Source organism: Ambystoma mexicanum, chromosome 8 (assembly GCF_040938575.1).
Source record: "Ambystoma mexicanum isolate Mex_15411 chromosome 8, UKY_AmexF1_1, whole genome shotgun sequence".
NCBI classification, from domain to species: Eukaryota; Metazoa; Chordata; class Amphibia; order Caudata; family Ambystomatidae; genus Ambystoma; species Ambystoma mexicanum.
The window spans coordinates 990,293,964-990,315,486 of NC_090929.1; the positions used below are offsets into that span (position 1 = coordinate 990,293,964).

General features: G+C 43.4%; 1 protein-coding gene across 1 annotated transcript in view; it reads right to left on the reverse strand.

Annotated features, from left to right (window-relative positions):
- The window catches only part of CFAP107 (cilia and flagella associated protein 107), a 95,361-nt gene extending 75,052 nt beyond the window's left edge, over positions 1 to 20,309 (reverse strand). The window contains exon 1 of the mRNA XM_069610904.1: positions 20,001 to 20,309. Within this exon, the coding sequence (XP_069467005.1) occupies positions 20,001 to 20,105 (105 nt within the window). The 5' untranslated portion in view covers positions 20,106 to 20,309. The remainder of the gene's footprint in view (positions 1 to 20,000) is intronic.
- Between the last annotated feature and the right edge of the window lie 1,214 nt (positions 20,310 to 21,523).

Sequence of the window (21,523 nt, forward strand, 5' to 3'; positions counted from 1 at the left end):
TGAATAAATATATTTTTAATACTATAAATGTTTTGTACATGGTTGTGTGATATTTCCTTTTTCTTTAAACTCCCATTCTGAGTCTGCAGACAGTACGACTGTCAGGGTTGTCAAGACTCAAAATGCAGGTGCCTCTGGACAGGCATGATGTCCGGACATGTCCGGTTTCGTGTGACACACTTTTAATTAGTTTGCAGACACTGCACCTGTTCTGTGGACACCCAGCGCATGCGCCCTGCAATTCCTGCCTCATGGGTGTCCTCGGACGGCAGTCAGGGCCGCGGATGCCATCATGTGACCGCACCTGTGCAGCTTGACGGGAGCCATGAACAGTGGCCATGAACGCAAACAGTTTTAAAGTGCTTTTTAGACCAATCTAGGGTGTTTCATTCAGTAGATTTATCCTCCAAAGTTCCCAGACCCATTCGTGGTTGATCTGGCAACTTTTTACAACATTTCAGGCCCTTTTTGTGACTCGGTATTCCGCGGACAGTACAACTGTCCACGGACGGTTCCTCTTAAGGGACCCACCCATTACTTTTCCTCATTCTCAATCTGGCTATCCAGGGGAGAGCATCTTACAGCACCTGCTTTGCAGAACTTTGCAGAACTTTCTTTGTGGACAGCATCATGGCATCTGTTATGGCCTTCGCTTCTTCCCAGCCACCCCCACCACCACCACTATCATCATCCGGAGGGCCTGGAGAGGAGATCAGGCGCGGTGATACTGAAGATTAGGAACACGAGTAAGATGAGGATGAGGTGGAGAAAGTCCCTGTCACCAGTAATCAGAGTGAGTCCCAGGTGTGGCAATTTTTCACAACCGTTAGAAATGTCCAAAAGACTCGTGCAAGCAAGGTTCAATGCACTGAGTATACTCAGTCGCAGGAAACCTGGCTTGTATTCCTACAGCACAGCTTACATGAGGCACCACACCAAATTTAACTACCCACCTGCTCTGAGAAAGGCGATACCATTATCAGGTAAGAGTAGGTTGACTTACTCCACCCCATCATCTTCATCTGCTCCTTTTACCACAAAGGATACTCCTTTGGGGCAGAGGATCCCAACAGTGGCTTCACAGGCCATACAGAATGCTGTTGACCCTTACCTTTCTAGGGTCACAGTGCTATGTGTGTACTATGATGTACCGATCTGTAGGGGGGGAACAGTTTCAGAGTGCTTTTGAGGATGCAGTCAGGGAGCATGAGAAACACTGCCACCTACCTGATTAAGGCCCGCCCAACATCTTCTTCTCTCCACCTGCCCCTTTGTCCCTGTGGTTGGTGCCCCTTCCCTTTCACCCCTCCCCTACCTCTCCACTGCTGAAAAAAAGCAAAAAAGAAATACAAAATCAAAAAACACAAAACAAGGGTTCCTTTAGGAGCCATCTTTCACAGTTAAAAATCGAAGTGAGGGAAAAAGTCACAGGCCCCTGTGCAGTCTGCATAGTCTGCAGACAGTGCAGTAGGACAGGGACATCTAAATAATTCCAGGCATGTGGGAGAATTGAAATCATTTTGATTGTTTTGCGTTAAACAATGGTGGCTCTTAAAATAACCTTTTTTCTTTTTGTCTTTTATATTTTTAATTATTTCTTCTCACTTTCACAAAAACAGCTTCAATGCATTTTGAATGTTTTCCACAAAAATCTGACTACCCCCATCAATTAGATGTACTCCATTTCTCTGAAAAATGTTGGCGCTATCAAATTTAATGTTCTCATTATGAAACAATGCCAACATCTCGCACAAAAGCACGCACATCTTTATTGACATTGCGCCTCGCTTTTTCCATTTGCAGATCAAATGAACTCAAACACATCCACATCTGTCTCTGGGCAATGCGTGACAACATCTTTTTCGAATTAGGGAACATTTCCTTCAACTTCCCAATGTCTCCTTCATTGCAAACTACAATGAAATTCCAATCACGTTCCCCAAACTGTTCCCTCCATGTTTCAATTCAACCATATTTACACAAAATGGGAGCAAGGCCACCCACTTCATGCCTCGCACTCCATACCAGAACACTTCAAATTCAGGGAATGCAAGATGTTTGGCTATTCCCCAATGCACAGAATACACCTTCAACCAATGAACCCAAGAGTCCCTCAAAATCCAAACACTATGCCTGCTGAAAGACATTGCCATGGCCATTTTCAAAACTCTCACAACTCCTACTAACACAAATCCTTCTACCTTTTCTTCCAGTATACCACACCCAGGAAACCTGCTTGGCTGATCATCCGGTGTCCGCGGACACCTATGACTGTCCACGGTCTCTGCAGGCCCCTTTCCATGCCAGGCAACCTTAAAAGACCCGGATGTGGCACATGCTGTTCGTGGACTTCTGCAGTGTCTGCAAAGGTCACGGCCACTCAAATAGGTGGTGGGGGGGATTAACCATGATTTAAGCTATTTAATCTTTAGTGGTGGCTCTGAAAAGAACCTTTTTTGGGGGTTTTGTTTACAAACACCTTGTTTTCCTATTTTTTGCATTTATGTACATTAGTACTGTACATTGTACATCTTCCATTACAATTTTCCTACAGGAACCTTTTCAATGCATTCTAACAAGGAAAATTGCATTTCTGACATCTGTGAGATGAACTCCATCTTGACAAAAGAATTCACACCATCAGAACTTATATTGTCATTCTCAAAAGATGACATTGCTGCAGCATATACAAAAGCAGATACAGCTTTATTGGCAATCTGCCTTGATTCTTCCATTTGTGGACTGAAAATGTTTGTTGGACATCTCCATATTTCCCTCAGATTTATTGCAGCAGGGAACAGTTCCATTATGCTTTTAAAGAAATCCTTCAGGGCAACCTGCAAATACACTGTCTCAACCCCCAAACTGTTCCATCCACAATGCACAATTACAATGTCTGGACATTGAAAGTGAGCCATACTCTCACAGAATGAAAACAAGCTTGCCCAGTTTAAGCCACAAACTGCATGCCACAAAACATCCTGTTCTGCCAATCCAACACTTCCAAACAAGCCATGATTTTCAGCATACACCTTCAATGACTGAATTGAAGAGTCCCCCAACATCCACACAGTGTGCCTTGGTAAAGACAAAGCCATGGCCATTTTTAGTGCTCTCACAACTCCTTCAAACAGAACTCATGCTACCCTCTTTTCCTGCACACCATACCCAGCAAACCTGATTGGCTAATCCCCACATCCCCTTTCCATGCCAGGCATCTACAAAAGATCTGGATGTGCCACGTGCCATCTGTCAACTACCACAGTGTCCACGGACCCCGTAGCACAGGGGCAGCCCTTCTGCCATTTCAACTTCCATGTTCTCAACAATCCATCATCGGCTGCTTTCAGAGTTACACATCAATCCACCAATCACATCCAAAACCTCTACACCTAACCCTGTCATCTCAATTCAACAATGAAGATGTAAACTTGAACTCTCAGAGTACATATCTCCTGTTAATGAAAGGCATCTGCATCACAAACTACTGTGCAACAGTCCAAGAATTCTATTTCCAGATTCAACAAGAACTGCATCTAACAAAACATACCACAGGTATGCTTGTATTTAAAAAAAAACATTTATTTAACTCTTTCACAATATATATATATATATATATATATATATATATATATATATATATATATCTCCAAGGTTCCTGCTACTTACCCTGTAATGAGTCTCTCAATAAGCATATTCTCTTTTATAACCACTCTTAGCAAATGTCACGCATTGCAGCATTCATCACCTGCTCACATGACGTAGCAAATAATTAGAATGCTCAGCATTTCAAAATGTTTCTTTTTACAAGCATTGTGATGAAAGTAAAAAAATGCATGTGTGTATGTACAGCAGCACTGTGTCACTTTTTCATATAAGAAAAGAACAGCAGATAAAATAGATCTGTAGACCATTTTTAAGTGGCACTTAGTCTCTGTCAGTTTAATATGTTGGCAGCATATGCATACATCCCAACATCACCCATTCCATTCTATAGGTGCTTATTATGTCTTTATTTGTTCCAATTGCATTCTGTCACTTCCAATTCCACTTTGCCCATTATACAACTCAAACTACAAGTCCCAGAATGCAAAGAAAAAACACAAATGAACTTCAAGATTCGAAACTGTGAAATGTCTATCAAATAAGCATATAAAATGCTGCGCCGGAAGCATTTTGAAAAAAGGCATATCTGCATTAATAGCAGCACCGTGTAATTTTTTCATAAAAAGAAAGTAACATCAGATAAAATTGATTTGTACACCATTTGTCATTGGCACTCATTGTGTATGAGTTTAATATATTGACAGTACATGGATACTTCCTAACATAACCCATTCCAATCTTCAGCTGCTTATAGATTCCTAATTTTTTTTCTACAATCTGGACTTGTACTCCAACTTTAATAATGGGAAAACTACAAGTCCCAGAACGCAAACAAAATATCTAGGACTACATAAACAGCCAGGGCTGGACTGGGAACCAAAAGTGGCCCTGGATTTTTTTTTTTAAGTGGCCTAATATTTTGCTTAACAAGCGAGCACAGGGCGTGAGCGCAACGCTTCTATGAGGGGATTGGGAGTATCCCACAAGAACATTTCGGCCTCGGCTGGTGGCAGGGCAGCATTGCCAGCGCATGCACAAACAGCATACCTGTGGTACTGGAAGTCTGGAACGGAACACTGCTTACCCTGCTGTGTGCAGCCAGTTCCAAATGGTCGATGCAGACGTCTGCTCGTCTCGTCGTCACTGGAGGAGCACGGCACTGGTAGTGGCAGCCAGGAGGTCAACACGAGGGGCGCGAGCCACACCTGTGCATGCCGAGCACACTAGAGCACATGCAGTTTTGTGCCCCACAATGTCTTGCCCGAGCCGCCACGGCACGGCCACTATCATCATCATGCACACAAATGTATGTATCCTTCCTCTGCCAAGAAAAGAGGCCCTATGTATCAAGGCCTATTGCATTAGAATACAGATAGGGAGAAATTGCATATGAGGAAGGACACAAAGCTTTAAGGTGTTTGGTTATTTTCCCATCCATTGACTTCCCATGGTCATGCTAATCCCTATGGCCATTCACAGCCAGTTCCTGCCTCTGCCCAACAGAAAACACCTCCTCATGTGAACTCTTTGAGCTCACTTTAATCAAGCCTTACCATCAAACTGTGCACTCAAAGCAGCTGCCAGTGTTTTGTCAAGGCAGTCTTCTGTGAGTTAATGACTTAATTGGAGTGGTAAAAGTGCTACTGGTATAATAACAATTTCTTAACCAGGTCTGTCTTCAGCTACTAGATATATAAGCACTATGTGTGTCCTTCATTGACATCCTGTTAAACACAAGCATTGGCAAAGCCAACCGTTTTGGCTTATGTATGCGTAGTAGGCTTTTGCCAGGCACTGCTATTAGATGCCCATGTATGTGCACCATTTTGCACCAGCTACTATCAATAGCCAGTTGATACCACTACGGCAGTGCCTGGCAAGTGCCTTTCCTATGCCTACACAAAAGCCCCAACTGTCACCATTGCCAATGTTTGCTTTCTTTGCATTCTGTGACTTAAAGTACTGGTTGTATAATCAGAAATCAAGGACAAGTGCAAGAACACCAACCAAAAAATGTACCCCACCACAATTTGTGTACGCCTTTACATACACACTAGCTGGAAGGGGAGCACACATCTGATAGGGAATCAAGTCGGTACTGGGGAGAGAACACAGCTTTAGCACAACCATCCCAGCTGCCAGACCCATCTGTCTGTTATTTACAATCATATAACTAATGCAGGAGTTAGTGAACTGCATGCATATTTAATGCACAAGACAATGGTTAGTTACACCTGGCAGTGCCTGCTGAAACCAAACATCCCTAGAAATTCTGAAAGCAGAGCAACAACCAGCAGAGCTGCTGAAGCACGGAAATGCAGCTTCTATTTTCGGTCCTGATCTGCTGGAACCGAGGGAGAACAAACTGCCTAATATAATATGTGATTAAGCATCATACTAAAGGATGAAAAAAAACATGTTACTCCAGAGCAAAAACACTTCCCCAACGAAGCAGAAAAGTGTAAGCATATACTTTTCTTTACAGGCGCATTTGAATTTTAACAAAACCAAGTGCCAACGCCATCATTAGAGCGCTGAACAATTAAACATCGTCCAGCAGAATCTCCCGTCCAGCAGAATCTTGCAACTGTGCAGTTGGGGGGTTTCCCAGTATGCAGTTAATAGGTTTTTGTGTTGTTGTCAAGTCTTTGGAAAGCGTGAAACCTCGTTCCTGGAGCAATGCATTGATACCCCACCAGTGTCTCGAGGAACACACCTCCTCCAGAGAGCGTCCTGTAATGGGGAGGGTGGGAAGTTTGATCTCTACAGCCATGGTGTTCCCTTAGCTGGGTGTTCAGAAGGACTGTTAGTCCATCCAATTAGTAAGGCTGCAATGTAGCCAGGAAGTGAGCACGGATGGCGCGGGCGGTACCTGCTGAGCACACTAGGGCATGTGCGGTTCTGCACCCTACAATGCGCAGGAGCGAGCCGACACAGCACTGCGAGAAGCATTATAATGTGCATGAATGTATGTATCCTTCCTCCCCCAAGAAAAGAGGCGCTATGCATCGCAGCCTAATGGGGAAATTCCTGGTGTCCCAGTGGGCTAGTCCAGGCCTGTAAACACCTACAGATTAGAATGCATCCTATTGGCAAGTATGCATATACTCCTAACATAGTAAACTGCCACACACCAACTGGTATTCAAAAGTATACTACACATCTTTTCCATCAAATTTTCTTCTCTTACAAAACGTTACAGAGCTTCTATAAATGCACATACGCATTTCTTAACTTTCATGAAAATGCTCCGAAAAGCAAACAACTGTAACCGTCCACCAATTGTATTAGCTGTTTTTCCCCACCACTCCTCCTTTCTTCATAAATAATAACCTTGCTTACTAAAAGTACTTCACCATTAACACACATCCCCACTTACTTTGTTTTACAATCACAGGAAAGAAGCACATTATCGGAGACAAGAACTGAAATAAGAATGCCCTTCACATCCAACAAAGTAACTACATTAATGTGCCATGTATATGTATGTAATTACAGCAGAACAGTTCCACTATATATTACCCCAGACTACTCTTTTCAAGCCAACATTTGTTTCACTCTAAGCCATTATATTCCACCATTCACACTATTCCTATTCCCATCTAAAAACCACCATTGCATCACCAACTCTGTTCCTCAAAACAGCACAATATCCCTAGAGATGCCATCACACCACCACTCCCTTACTCACTAACCTAATATCATTACACCTCTGCAGACTCTTACTCTCACAACCTTCTCAACCACACCTAATATACCACCTCACAATCAAACAGCACTCTATTCATCGCTACAATCACACCCACAAACTCATGCACCATACAGGCATATACATTGCACAACTTTCCAACAAAAACGTTCCCTTTTCCCCAATAGACACAACAAAAAACCTACTAAAAAGCAACTCGATAGAAAAGAAAAACAAAGAGAGCAGATGAGAATAAAACTGCACTGTATAGTCATCCACCTCTAAAACAATTTACATAAAACATTAAAACAAAACAGCTAGTAACCTCACTCAACAAAACTAAACCAGCCACGACTAAAAAAGGTAAGGCCCCTCTTGCAAAAATGAAAAGTAAAAAAATATATGTACAAAGAAAAGCAGACCTACCAACAAACCTAACACTGTATCTACCAGTGTTAACATAGTTACGGTAAAGCAATTCAAAAAATGTATGTTACAGAAAATGTTCCACTGTAGAGTTCTTCACAATCTTATAAAAACAGCTGAAAAGCCACATCATACCCTTAAAAACTACTGCAGGAGTCTAATCCTGCAAGCTCTAATTGACATCGCTTTTCTACTACAGAGAAAATGGTTTATATTGATGTCAAACAGAATGAAACCACTAAATAAATGAATCAATAAATTACAAAATGTACTTCTAAAGATGCACAGTGTCAATATACAGACTTTTTCAAGCAGCACAGAACCATATTTCAAGAAAGAAGCTTATAAACAAGAATAAAAAACAATTGCCATAGACAATAATGGCTGAGTGTATGAAATGGTGGAGGACACCATTATGGCAAAAGAAACCCTTGTAGAAAAAAAGTCCCCAACAGACTTTTAACCAAATGCTCCTTTCACCCAAACAAACCGCCCAGTGTACAAATGGACATGCAGCACAATGTGTAATGTACATCAACAATCCTTCAAATGTTTACGGCAATTGCTCAATCACTATGTGAAATTTAAACACAAATGTAGAATGAAAACTTTACAAACCATGGACTCCTGTCCAGTGAGCAGCCACACTTGTCTGTGATGATATTCATTAGCCTGCATTTTAGGAACTACTTGCAAAAGCACTTTCCACCAAATCAACATGTTAGCAACACACCATTCTACTATACGGAATCTTGTGCATCGACTATATTATGCAAAATGTCCTGCTCTAGAACTGCAAAATGTAAATAACATTCTCCTACATGGAACAGCCAAAGAGATGCTTCAAGAAATAGATCAAATCCAACATAAATACTTTGGAACTGAAGTTGACTTAGATAATTCTGTACCTTCAGAAAACATTACCGAAAACCTCACAAACACCAACGTCCTAATAAAGACATGCAAAAAAGAAATAGCTAAGTTTGAAAACACATCTGCTAAAATACCAGACCAAATATGTGCGTGTTGTCGTAGAACGTTTTATAAAAAAGAGCACAAAAATAATAGAGATATCCTACAAAATAGAAGACAATGAAGAATCCCAATGGTTCCAATTAGCTTTGTATCTAACAGCAGAAACAAAATACGAAATAACTAACCCCGAGAGAGTGTACACACACTGAAACACAAAGCTTGACAATAACCAAATGCCATCACATGCTATCACTAATAACTAAATATCACTAAATATTCCCACTTCCAAAAGCTCTCCAACAACTTAACTTGTAAGAGAGCATTATAATTCAAACAGTGCAGCCATTTCAAGCTATAATACGCCTTCAACCGTAATCAGCCAAATGACCTCCATCCGAGTTACTAAAGGGTATCTGTGGCAAAGTAGTATACTTTCCATTAGATCAGAAAGAAAATGTAGAAACTCTAGGAGTACAAAGACCAACAGATCAATCTTTGATTGTACTAGTTAATGGTGTGCCATCAAAAGACAAAAAAATGTGGAAATAACTAGTCGACTTAAACAAAGTTACACAAGCCCTACAATATCTAAAACAAAACAATGAATACTACAAAGATATAAACATTGAGGATAACTTAAGAGACACCACCCAAATAATTCAAGACTCACCAGCCACTGGCCAGTTTCAACGTGTAGATCCTGTTACCGCAGCCAATATTTTAGACCAGGATACAATTCACCCACTACACTCCAAAGTCTCCATTGACGATGCATTAGAAACATATCAAAGGATCCCCAATGATCATATGGGAAAAAAGTGTAGAAGCAAGTTCTTTTCCTCTACTCTTTTCTACAGGAAAAGGAGGAAGATAAGATGAAAGGTCCACGCAAACAAGGGCATCAGAATATCGCTCTTTAAGAATGTTTTCTGAAGACCCCAGAAACAGACAAAATGTTGAATACATTTTCCACCTCTTTGAAAGTGAACTAGAAACTCTATGTTATGGAGTTGCAGACACATTAAAAACAGGCTCTAACTTTTTAAACATATCCGCTACCCAACTGCTTAAAAAATAAAAGACAAAAATGAAATCTCTTGGCAAACAGGTAGGTACAAAAGAATGCTAGTTCCGATGTCACCCTGATGCACATTGTATCCTAAGGAACCTAGGCCGACCCACATTGTTTGTTACTTTAAGTTGTGCAGAGTACACATGGGATGACTTTCAGCACTTGCTAACAATTCATTGTGCATTCAGTGTTTTCTCTCGTCAAGAAAATATTTACATGAATTGGTGGAAACAGTGCCTTTTAGAGCACAACCTCCAGAAAAAGTGCGTCAAAATACACACATTTACAATTTACAGGAATCTTTATTTTCAGATCTACTGACTATTCTGAATATGAAGGGGGACAGCTCTGTAAATGAGTTTTCCACCTTTTGTTTCAGCCTACTCAGGGAAATTGGTTTAGTAGAGGGTGATCTGGCCTCTAATCTGGGAAAAGTTAAGTTGGCCCTTTTTAGAGCTACCTGGGTTGCCGCTGTAGATGGAATTCATGCTTATGAATCTCTGAATTATTTGGGCGAACATAAAACATCTGGTGTTCTTGCCCCATATCTTGCATCTATCCCGGACAGGAAAACTAAATGCTGTTTTAGGCGATTTAGGTGGAACCTGATATTGACCAGGCAGGTTTTGGTCCGATATGGCATGATGGAGACTAAGGTGAAAAATCGCCTTGAGACCCTGAAACACATAGCGATATCCTGTGAAGCTGTGCAGGGTAAATGATCAATCTATTTTTACAAGGTTTTCAAATGTATTCAATATGGGTGATGAGATTGTCTGGCATTGCTGTCTGGCCAGTTGGACAACATCAACAGTGCTGGCCGTAGTTGGTTTTATGAATTGTTTGCAATTGAAGCCATCAAACTCTGATAATGCACTTTAGAAACTAACTAGCACTTTAGAAATTGTAGTGCACTTTAGAAACTGTATTGCACTTTAGAAATCAGATTTGCACATTTGAAATTTATTGTATTTTTGGAAATTGTACTGTATAATTCTTCTTTTAATAGGCTTGGTTAATTTTCTTTGAGCATGTTGTTAATGTTAAATGTTATTTTATAACCACATAACACAAATAAACAAAAAAATACAATTAGTTAAATACAGAAAACAACCCATTTGCACCAAATAACATTCTTGCAATCATAACTAGGCCTTCCGACTGCAATATCTTGCCTCCTGCCATGCCAATACATCCTTTCGTTCACATTTAGTCCTTCCTTGATATTGACTTCTGGTTACTGCATTAATTGTCAAGTCCTCCTCGAAGGTGTCCCGCCTAGAGGCATACGCCTCCCCTCCCATTGTGTCATCAATCTTGTTCTCGGAGCAATCCTTTTTCCGTAGCTTACATAAACAGTTCATGATGTCACATAGGCCTAAACATCACTGCCTGTAATTTCTACAAGACAGCAGTTTTCCAGCCCACCTTTATGTGCATGCTCGAATCCACTAGGAAAAAACAAGCAATAGCCAAGTCAACTGTAATAAAACAATCAGGCGTCACAATGTCTGCTAGAAGGACAAAAACACCATAAAGGCTTTAGTAGTCATGTCTTCATTTGGGGTGTGGCCTAAAATGTAATTTTCCAAATTTGTTGTCCCATCTTATTAATTTATTTCCCCACAGACTTCATCCAGCAGCTGACACCCTGCGTCTCCCTGCAGATTCCACATAGATTGCCAGCTCTCCTTCAAAACACATTAAAAAACACACATATGTTATATTATCTTGCATTTGTACAGCACCTCCTGCCATGGGTTGTAGCATTGAAGCGCTTTGCTTGTCAGAGAAGCAAAGGCGGAGTATGATAGAACATGCAGCAGTATTTGAGAGGAGAAAAACCTGGTAGATAGTTGAGATGAGGGAGATGAGGGAGAGGAGGGAGATGAGGGAGATAGCTAAGAGGCTCAGGAAGGAATGAGTAGGAAAAGGTGGAGGAGATATGTTTACAATTCAACCACATTTTTTATGGGACTCAACTGTATTCTAGGGGGCGCAAAGTGGAAAGGAGAGACAGCTGGAGGGAGGTGTTTGCCGCGGTGAGGATATGTCTGGAATGTACTCATCTCATGGTGAACCAAGGCATGTTGAAGCCATGCCCAAGGAAACACATACAACATTACTTCCCTAGGCGACCAACACATATTTTGGAGGGGTTGCATATCAGAATCCGAATTTTCCGCGTTTGGAAAAAGCTCCCTGAAAAGCAAGCAAAAACAATGGGGGGTTTCCTCATTTATGCAATACATACAAAATGGATATTAGTTTCCCAAAACCTTAGGCTTGTGCTTCTGTGAAAAGTGCTTAAGGACACAAAGCCTGTCTACGGCTTGCCATTTGGTGCATTTGTAGAACGCCTCCTGTTGTAGATTATGGCGTGGAAAAGCTTTGCCTGCCAGAGAGGCAAAGGAGGAATATAATAAAACATTCAGTAGCAGTAGGGAGAAGCAAAGTCCGGTACATAGTTGGAATGAGGGCGAGGGCTAGATAAGATGCACAGGAAGGCATGAGAAGGAAAAGGTAGAGAATGGAAAATGGAAAAGAAAACTAGGGACCATGTATCTGTGGCATCTGGTTACGTGCGATGGCAGTCCAACATTCTACTTTGGAATGCCATTGCATGCAACCGTTTGGAAGTGGTAGTTGTTCGACAGCTATAACCGCTTGAGGTTGGATCTGCTTCAGGGTCTTACACTTATAATAAACCTCTTTAATTACCTAGTTTATCAGTATATCTATATTCTTTACAACATTAGTGGCGAGAAAGTTGGAGGAGGAGGAAACCCTGAGAGTGTGGCACCGCACTTACAAGTCTCTTAGGAAGGATGTTGTAAGCAGTGTAACCGCATTGGTGCAGCTGTCTCATCCTTCCAGTGTCTCAGGGGACTGGAGCCTGTGACGGGGCTTGTGACGAGAGCCTGCTGTCAGTATCTGGGGTCCAGATAAAGGCTGTGGGGGCTGTGGGGAATCGACATCTCAGGTGAGGAGATTGCGTCAGGTGGCAGCGCTGGGCCAGGGCAGACGCGGTGGCAGTTTAGAGGCAGTCTGTGGGCTCTTCGTCCATATGCACATAAAGACTGTTTGGTGGAGAGGAGGTGGGCTGGCCGTGATGACACGTTGGCTGTGGAGTGTGCATATAGCAGATCATGCCGCTTCAAGATCAGGCTAGTCCAAAGTGGACATTGTGCTGCCTGCTGCACACTGCGCCACCTAAAATTCAGGCAGCATGCTGCAGGGAAGAGCCCACTTTAAGATCAGGCTAGTCCAAAACGGACATTCTGATGTCTGCTGCATGCCACACCAGCTAAAGGTCAGGCAGCAAACTGCAAGGACGTGCGCCATATGAAGGCCAGGCAGGCCAAAGGCAGACAGTGGTGCGACACAACAGACGCTGCGCCACCACATGTTCAGGCAGTGTTTTCAGACTGATATTTTAGTGGAATGCCATTGGTCGCAAATGCTGGATATTAAGGTGCAGGATCTGGTAATGGGAGACATTGAAATTTGCAATGAGAATGTGTCCTTTCAGGGATATTTAAGGTGGCAGACATTACAGGTGGCAGTGGGAAATTATTTCTTCCAGGGACATTCAAGGTGGCAGTGGGAATTTGTTCCTGCCAGGGACATTTAGATTGGCATCTTGCTAGAGATATTTAGGGTGGCAGTGGGAATTCGATCCTGCCAGGGACATTGGAGGTGACAGTGAGAGTTTGCTCCTGTCAGAACATTCCTCGAGGTGGAAGAGTTTGGGAGAGAGTGGGAGTTTGTTCCGGATTGGTGGAGGGACTCCTTCTTCCTCATATTTGTGACTGTTGTTTATTTGTTCTATTTAGAAGGTCATCAACTCTTGCCATGCAGAATTTAGATCCAACCCTCAGTTTTTGGCTACCCCTGGTGAGCCGCCAGTTCCGTGGGAGGACTGGAAAGATCTTTTTAAGTTCTATTTTGCGGCGTCAGGTTTTGAGAGATTCTCTGATGAAAGAAAATGTTCAATTCTCATTTGTTGTGTGATAACAAAGTTACCGGATGTACAAGTGGATGAAGGGGAAGAAGGTGGAGGGCTGGGGGTGATGGTCTGTATAGAAAGGCAAGGAGGAAAATGGAACGCAAGTGAATGTGGTTTTGGAGAGATACACAGTCTTTTGAAGGAAACAAGGGGTTGGTGAATCGGTGGATCCAGTTGTAGCAGATTTGGCCGGGCTGTTAGTGTTATGCAAATGTACAGGGAGGGAGCATGACTACATCAGTGATCAGTTAATGGTGCATACATCCAATCCGAAGATTCACGAACGGTGTGGCAAGCAAAGAATCCTTCTTAGCAGGAGGCATTGACTTTTACCAAGGGTATGGAGTTAACAAGCCAGTGCTTGCAGGAAGCGAATGCAAAAAGCAGCAAGGAGAAAGTGCAGGTGGTGAAAGATAATGGGAGTGATAAAGAGACGGTTGAAGATGAGTTGAAAAGTGTGTGTGGCAAAGAGGTACAACAGGGCGGTGGGAAGCAGTCAAATACCCCAACAAGTTTTGAGCAAGGGGTAATGTCCGAGATGTGGTTTTGAGAGGCATGCAATGAACCCCAAGGAGTGTCCTGCAATGAGAGTGGAAGTGCAGGAAGTGCGGTAAAATTGGGAATTTTGCCAGCTTGTGTAATTCAAACAGCACAGTGTCTGAGGCTGAGATACGTGTTACGTATGTGGGGAGGAGAATCCAGAGTGGACTAACAAAATCATTCACATTGTGGGTGAAGTGGGTGAGGATGAAGATGGTGGTGGCAGGTTGTGCGGTTAAGACATTAGCAAATTCTGGGTCACCTTCATACCATTATTTTGGTGGAGAAGTATAAGGAAATCTGAGGTGACAAGAGTCATACATTGTTCATGTCTGACATTCAGCTAAAAGCATATGGGGTGGCAGGATTGACATCTGGGGTCTAGTTTGGAGTAACATTGCTTATGGTACCAAACATATTTATGCCAAAGTGTATATAGTGGCAAAGGGCGATTGTCTGCTGGGGTGGAAGCACCAGGGTAAACTTGGTTTGCAGTTACATCCTGGGATATAATTGCAAGTGAGGATGGCCAGGTAGGATAAGTCTGAGAAGTTCATGAATGAGGTTGGAAGCAAATTCTGTAATGTATTTCCCAAAAGGATTGGCAGGATACGCAGGTATTGTCACACGATCCAGTTGGTGGCGAATGATGTGCCATCTGTGCATAAGGTTAGGAACCTGCCATTGGGGGTGAGAGAAAAAGTGAGTGTGGAGTTGCGAGGATTGAGTGAAAAGGGTGTGATAGAACTCATAGAGTGTAGTGAATGGTTATCCCCTATTGTTGTGAGTCAGCATTCGGATGCCGAGATGCTTTGCCCAGAGTGAATAAGATGTTAACTACAAAGGAGGAGGCAGAGTGGTATGCCACACTTGACCTATTGTCGGCTTACCACCAGGTGGATTTGCACCACACGTCCAGAGCATTAACATATTTTATTATGCCTATAGGGCATACCAGTTCAAAAGGTTGCCTTTCAGGTTGGCATCAGCGTCTGCTGCCTTTCAGAAGATGATGGAAGATGATGTTAGGCGATGTTCCTGGGGTAAGATGCTTCCAGGATGACATTTTGGTAGGAGCAAAGTGTGAGTTGGAACATGATGAGGGGTGTGTGACGTGCTGAGAATCTTGGAGATGGTGGGGTTGACAGTCAAAAAGAAAAAATGTCAATTTAATGTACACCAGTTATCAATTTTGGGTCACAGACTGACTGGGAAGGGGTTGGAAACACGCCCAGAGATAGTAGAAGCCATCCATTTTGAAGATCATGTCGCCATCAAGCAAAGATACGTTTAGGTCATTCCTGGGTTTGATGGAATTGTATGCAACATTTTTGGAAAACTTTTCAGCAAAGTGTGGTGTATTCAGAGATCTGTTGAGAGTGAGGATGGAGTTTGTGTGGGGGGGTGTCCAGTCAAATGTTCGAATCAAAAGGATCGAATGACCTTTTGATCGTCAGTAAAAGGACCGAAAAAAAGGATCACATTTTTTTGTAATTTATTTATTTATATATATTTTTAGTTTAGCATATATAAAAAAACTTTTTTTATAGAAGGAAAACGGGGGCTGAGGGAACCCCCCCCATCAAAAAAAAAATTGATCCTTTTTTCGGTCATTTTACTGTCGAAACATTTGACCTATAACCGTGTGGGGGAGTAATGAAGAGGAGATGTTTAGGAGGATGAAAGAGGAAGTGGCTAATGCGGCCACTACGCACTGATTCAGCCCCATAGCAGAGACATTTCTAACTGTGGATGCTTGTGGTCATGGTTGGGGTACGGGTCTTAGCCAGTCTAGGAAAGGGGTGGAAGTGCCGGTGGGGTTTTCCTCACATGCTCTGACTGTGACGGATTCCAGATATTCCACCATTGAGCGCGAGAGCCTGGTGTGCCATTGGGCTTTGAATTATTTTAAAACCCATGTGTGGGGAATTCCTTATGTAATCAGGAGTGATCATAAACCATTGGCACATTTATTTCTACAAAGGGGTCTGGTATGGCAACGCCAAGGATAACCAGATGGTTACCTGCATTGCAGGGATTTCATTTTGGGGTGAGATTTGTGCCAGGTTGTTGTAATCCTGTAGCAGATTGTTTATCAAGGTCTCCAAGAATGGACACTGGTGAGGTGGATGTGGAGTGCTTTGCGCAGGTGGAAGACACAGTGAACAGTGCATTTTCCAAAGAGGTTTGGTTGGATGGCATTGAAGGAGATGTGGAATTGAGGGAGGATGGGATTAGAACTGAGCGTGCATGGCGCACAGGAGAGGAGGTCAGTTCGCCATACTTCAAGGTAAAAGACGAGTTGAGCAGCTCGGCATGGGGTTTGGCAAGAGGTGAATGGTTGATTCCACCAGTTTTACTTCGGGGAGATTTGGTTAAGCTTGCTCCTGGTGGCCATTTAGGTAAAAGTCTAACCAAACATAGCCATGTTTTGGTAGACGGGTATGGATACCATGGTGGATGAGGAGGTAGGTTTTTGTGTTCCTTGCTGTGAAAGTGATAAGTCATAAAAGACTCAGAATGTGGAGATGGGGAGTGTGGATGTTTTCCGGAGCAGGCATGGGAGAAGGTGGCTATTGATTGTATGGGGCCCATGAGTTTATTGAGGCAGGAGCATGGATTTGCTGTTGTGGTGGCAGATTATGCGTCAAGGTGGTTTGAAGTGGAGTTCATGGAGAGTATCACAACCAAATGTGTGATTGATTATCTGGAGAGGCTTTTTACTAGGGAAGAATATCCCATGGTTATTATCTCTGATAATGGTGTTCAGCTGGTACCATGGGAGATGCGTGAATATTTGGAGTCCAATGGTATTGAGAATCACTGCACTGCTTTGTACAATCCCAAAGCTAATGGGCTAGTAGAATGCGCTAATGGGATTATTAAGGAAACCATTCAGTTGGCTTTTGCCACTGGTATAGATTTGAAGAAACGTGTTTATGAAATGATGAGAACATTCAGGGATACCCCAGATTTTTTTCATGGGAATTACCCAATTTGAGAAGATGAGGTGTAGTAAGATGCGATCTGAGTTGTTTCCATATTAGTTTGGAGATGCAAGAGAAATTGTGACAGAACAAGGGGTTGTTGATGGGAGGAAGGTATCTGTGGGCCATTTGGTGTGGGTGAAGAAACCGTTTAATGTACCGAACGGCTGTTCTCGTTTTTTTCACCCCCATTAAAGTGGTGAAGGTGATAAGAAATTAATGTCATTTATAATGCGCCTGTACACAAATGTTTCTAGGTGCGACAAGACAAGGGAGGGAAGAAAGAGGGATGACAAGACAAACAATCTTAGTAGGCCTTGTGTCATTCATTCAGATCGTTCAAGTAACACAACATGAAGTGCAAGGGGAAGGGAGGGGGGGGAAGTGCCAGGGAGAGGGAAGGGGGAGTACAATCAGGGCAGCGTTGCTCTGAGCAAGTGCAGCCAGGGCAGAGCTCTGGGTGAAGTGCAAGGGGGCAGAGGTCTGTGCGTAACAGTTACCGTTCCTAGGTGGACTGTAGACCCGGAGGCAAGGTGGGAAGGAGGCGTTTGCTTACCAGTGATGGAAGGCGATGGAGCATAGACCCAATAGCCATTGTGAGGCATCCTGAATTAAAGCAACACGCATGTGGTGAGGGGAGTGGAGACATGGTGCGTGATGGGGGAGATGAATGGTGCAAGGTAGGGTGTGATGGACATGGAGACATGGTGGGGGATACGGGAACTTCTGTTTCAGAGAGGTCAGGATGCAGTGACGCAAGTGGTGGTCAGGCTGATGTTCAGAAAGGCACACATAGTGTTCATGATGAAAACACGTAGCAAGATGTTAGGAATGATAGAGAAAATCGGGGTAGCATGACAGGGCGTGTGAGGATACCTTCTAGGCTGGACGATTATGTAATATATGAGTAAGTAATTGTATTAGAATGTATGTCATTGCAGATCTTAATCATCCATTATTATCATAGAGTTGTGTATAACCTCTGTATATTGTTTCTGTACTTCCTTCATGTCTTACTGTGTTCATGCATGTCACCGCATAACATCACAATCTGTTTTTTCACGTGTTATGTGCAAGAAGGAACACGTGTTATATCTGGATATGCGCATGCAATGGCAGCGCAGCGTTCTACTTTTAAATGCTATTGCGTACGACCGTTTGGAACTGACAGATGTTCGACAGCTATGGGCTTGAGGTTGAACCTGCTGAGGGTCTTATACTTATATATATAATAATGGTAATTTTTAATTACCCACTGTATCTGTATATCTGTACCCTTTACACCAGTATCCCCTCTGCAGATAATCAAGCCCTTCCTGCCCTTCCTGCAGGATACCAGCTTCAGATCCATCCGTTCTATCTCACACTGTGGTCATGCCCAGCTTACCAGCCCACCCACCAGCACCCTAGCATCTTAGAAAAGCATCTTGATGTAGCTGCTGTCTCCGTAAATACAACCACAACGACATTGCGCCTGCACTCAATGAACTTCACTGGTTACCCCCAGCAAGCATGTATCCTCTTCAAAGTCAGCTACATCAGATATAATGCAGTTGTTGGGCCTCATTACGAGTCTGGCACTAACCCTGCCGGTGCTACCGGCGGGTTGCCGATGGACTCGTCATATTTTATAGGCGCCTGACTTCCCGGTGCCACCGGGAGATTACAACTACGGAGGCCTAAGTAAAATGTAAGTCCCCATTCCCATAGAGTCCCGTTGTTAACAGTGCCGGAGCTTCCATGAAGGTTCTGCCTACCGTGGCCACTGCACTCAGCAGGGTCCTGTCAGGCGAAGCGGCACGGCAGGCAGAGACATAGTTTACCGATCCAGAAACAAGGGTGCCGCTGAGCTTACCGGCACCCTTGTTTTCCGGACCGGAAAACTTAGGCCCAAAGTCACCATCTGTGCAGGACAGCACAGTACCTGGCCAGCCTAGAGCAGCAAATATGCACAAAAGACAGGATCAGGTAGCAAACATTCTCATTCTATGACCCCAGACAATGGAACATCATACCCTTCAACATCAGACCCCTCCCACACCATCATGCAATTCAGAAAAGAAATGAAGACCCCCCCCTCTTCAACAATAGCCTTCTTTACAGCCTGCAAGATACAAGCCCCACCCTATCATAGTTCTCTATCACCCCTGAATATCACCCCATACAGTTCACCCCCTTTCACCCAAACATGCCCTTTAGCACTGTTACATGCCCCCCATTAACTGCAATTAACTAGTCCCAGCCAACAAAAATTAAACGCTGATAAGAAGTATAAGGACTTTCCCCCCACCCCCTGCCATCGCTACGTGATGTGTATCAATCCACAGCGCTCCTGAAACTAAGTGTGTGCCCAATATAAATCCCCAAAATAAAATAAATTAATATTTACACTGCCATCCTGTAGCATTCTGTTTCAAATACATCAAAAGCCTAGCCATGCACACAAAAGCAGTGTGGGGGAGGGAGGACTGAAGGGAAATCCCCTATTAAACTCCATGCAACCACGGTGTTGCTGTTAAGATAGCTCAGTCAGTTGTGCCAATCTATGCCCAAACATGCAAGGCCGACTCAGCTTGTCACTGAGTTGGAAAACCGTATAACTTGCTTGCAATCACATGCCAAGGGACTCGCCATCATGTGGAGAGTGTTATATAAAGGTTCGAATAAATAATAACATCTGCACGACGGGTGTCATACCTCGTGTCTTTCTTCGACCCAATTACCAACGAGGACTTTATTGGAGTATTTCTGCTCTATTCGCCAGCCCGGAGAGGACAGATCTGGGCCGCAAACGCTAGTCATCCTTGTAGCTAATCCGTGTAGCTAAGCCCGGCGACTGAGTGGGAAATGGCTAGGTAAGGCGCTGTTCTCCTGCATCAGAGGACCCGCGGATAGAGCGCCGATCCCATGCCCTTAGCCTGCATCCAGGAGAGCTCTGGGAAGCCGCAGGCCATTCATGGTGTTATTGTTGACGGTCTCCATGGGAACCGCAGGAATGGAAACGCACTCCGGGCAACAGCAGGTTCCGAAGTTTCAGCACTCTCTTCTGGAATGCGCAAAGCGTCTGCTGCGCAGGCAGCGCCCCCTGTCGCCTCCAAAACAGATAAAACATGTATATAATAGTGAGCTTTCCCCTAACTAACGCTATGATTCTCAAGTTATTAGTTTACCTTACCACAGAAACATGACAAAGATGCCCTCCCTGCAACCTTCACCCCGCCCTCCCTCCCTCACTGATTCATTGTTGGGATCTGTTGGCTGCATTCAGAGCTCTACGGCCCTTGCATTAATACGCTGAGGTATCTTATTATCGAATGCATTGGCAGTTTGGCACACTGGCAACCACGAGCAGGTAATAGTTATGCTTATGCAGAGGTGCGTGGCATCAGTTCCCACAGGAGCGGTGAGCAATATTTAGATTGTCCCTTTTCTATAAAACACCCGTCATTTTCTGGTGAGAAATTGTTACATTTAATTTTACGTTGACTTTTCTGCGCCGTTTCAATTTTATGAATTTAGCGCCATCTGGTGGTGAAATGTGTGTGGGCAGGAATCTTCCTCTTCGCTGTCTTTGGGAGGAGAAATCCCCCGGGTGTGTGACAGTATTGCTGGGGGTGCTTCATCGGTACAGTGGTGGAAATGGAAACAATGTACTGGGGGTTCCGACAAAGGATGGGGTGGTGGCGCAGTTCGGAGTAGGGGGTGGAGTTCGGAGGAGGCGGAGGTCAGAGGAGCGGGGCTGGAAGTTGAAATCCGATCAAAGGAAATGTTCAAAATGATAGTTTAAAAATGGTGTAATTTCTTTAATGCTGCTTCTTTCCAAACTCCAAAATGTACATCAATTCCACTTTAAATTACCTGCTTGGCAGTGGTGCACCCAAAAAATGTTATCATGGCCAATTTAAAATTGCTTTGGGAGCCCATCATCTGATGAGGTTTAGTTTAGTTTATTTATTTATTTGTAACGCGCTCCAAACACAGGGGTAACTGGGCGCCAGAACTTAAGAGAATGTTACAGACATACAGATTACAACAATAGAAGGATTACAACAAGCAAGACAAATAGCCTGATTCATGGAATGATTTGCGTGAAAATTACAGATTTGCGCGCCTTTCTGCCCTAAAATCCCTGTTTGAAGTATAGGGATTTTCGGGCAGAAAGGCGCGCAAATCTGCGTTTTTCACGCAAATAATTCCATGAATCTGGCAGAAAAAGTGCT